At 38.2% G+C, this 1,576-nt stretch overlaps 1 protein-coding gene across 1 annotated transcript in view; it reads left to right on the top strand.

Annotated features, from left to right (window-relative positions):
- Positions 1-1,470: 1,470 nt before the first annotated feature.
- The window catches only part of LOC111404717 (probable zinc metalloprotease EGY2, chloroplastic), a 1,290-nt gene continuing 1,184 nt past the window's right edge, over positions 1,471-1,576 (top strand). The window contains exon 1 of the mRNA XM_023033484.1: positions 1,471-1,566. Coding sequence (XP_022889252.1) covers positions 1,471-1,566 — 96 coding nt within the window. The remainder of the gene's footprint in view (positions 1,567-1,576) is intronic.

Below are 1,576 nucleotides of genomic sequence, written 5' to 3'. Positions count from 1 at the left end.
CTTATTTCGAATGCATAAAACAGGTCACCACAATCATATAATTACGTGCACAATAATTATATGAAAATTAAAATTAAATAAATCAATCAATTCCGTAATTTGCGTTCACATACGTCAAAAATCCAAAACAATAATTAAACGTAGTATTACAAGGTTCATCGATCTTCTAGTAGTGATAAGTCTAGCCTAACATGCTAAAAAGAACAAAACTTAAAAATATTTGAAGAAACGACATCTCCCGAATCAATCTTCAATCCGATCTTCACTTGGCGCGATGTTGTTCTCTTGTTCTCTTCCTCGTTTCTCCTTCAAAATCTCCCAAAAACATGTAAAAATGGTGCCTCCCTGTTCTGGTCGAGTTTTTGTATTTATAAGACCCTAAAATTGTTGTTTCCATAAGAGTTTCGGAAGAAAAAGGAAACTAAAATTTTCCTCGATATTTTCTCTATGCGACTGCATAGAATTGGTCGCATAGAGTAAACTTGTCAAGCCTCTTTGGTTTCGGTATGGTACTATGCGACCGCATAGAGGATAGTACTATGCGGTCGAATAGCACTATCAACTATGGTATAAGTGTGTTTTGGTCCTCCCAATTGCATCCTTCATTTTTTAGCATCTTCTCTTCATTTTTTTCATTTCATCACCCCACGATATCGTCAATTGGTAATTGGCCTAATCGATTTCGCGATTTGTTCATCGGATCAACTTTTGGATATTTGCACTTTTGGTCCCTGAACTTTCACTTTGCATCACTTTAGTCCTTTTTCGCGTCTTTTCTCCTGAATTTCACCATGTTCATCGTTGTTTCCTACAATTCACAAATGTACAAGATTAATTCACAATTTAATCATTTTGCTCGTTTTTAAGTCATGTTTGTGACCTAAATAAGTGTGCAAAAATACACTTATTAGTAAGCTCTTATCTGTAGCTCTGGAGATGAAGTGACTGAGTGCGGCTATCTGACCATTGAGGCTTTGGACCTCCTTTGGTTTCTGAGGTGACCTCATTTCAAGCAAGGCCATTATCTTTACTTGGTTTGTTTCGATTCCTCTTTGGTTTACAATATATCCTAAAAACTGACCCGAAGCTACTCTGAAGGTGCACTTGAGGGGATTCAACTTCATTTTATATTTTCTAAGTATCTGAAAGGTTTGGTTGAGGTAACTTACGTGTTCGTTGGCCTGAAGGCTTTTGACTAGCATGTCGTTCACGTAGACCTCCATGGTTTTGCCAATGAGTTCGGCAAACATCATGTTGACCAGCCTCTAATATGTTGCTCCAGCATTTTTCAATCTGAAGGGCATGACCTTGTAGCAGTACAATCCTCTGTCTGTGATAAATGATGTAGCTTCCTCATCGAGTCGGAACATGGGTATTTGGTTATACCCTGAGTATGCGTTTGTGATAAATGATGTAGCTTCCTCATCGGGTCAGAACATGGGTATCTGGTTATACCCTGAGTATGCATCCATGAAGTTCAAGAGTTCATGTCCGGCGGTGGAATCCACAAGTTGGTCTATCCTTGGAAGTGGGAAGCTATCTTTAGGGCATGTCTTATTTAAGTTTGTAAAGTCTA

This window comes from Olea europaea, chromosome 11, assembly GCF_002742605.1.
Source record: "Olea europaea var. sylvestris chromosome 11, O_europaea_v1, whole genome shotgun sequence".
NCBI lineage: Eukaryota > Viridiplantae > Streptophyta > Magnoliopsida > Lamiales > Oleaceae > Olea > Olea europaea.
Note: the sequence above shows the minus strand (reverse complement) of the source record. Positions and strands in the feature narration are given on the sequence as shown.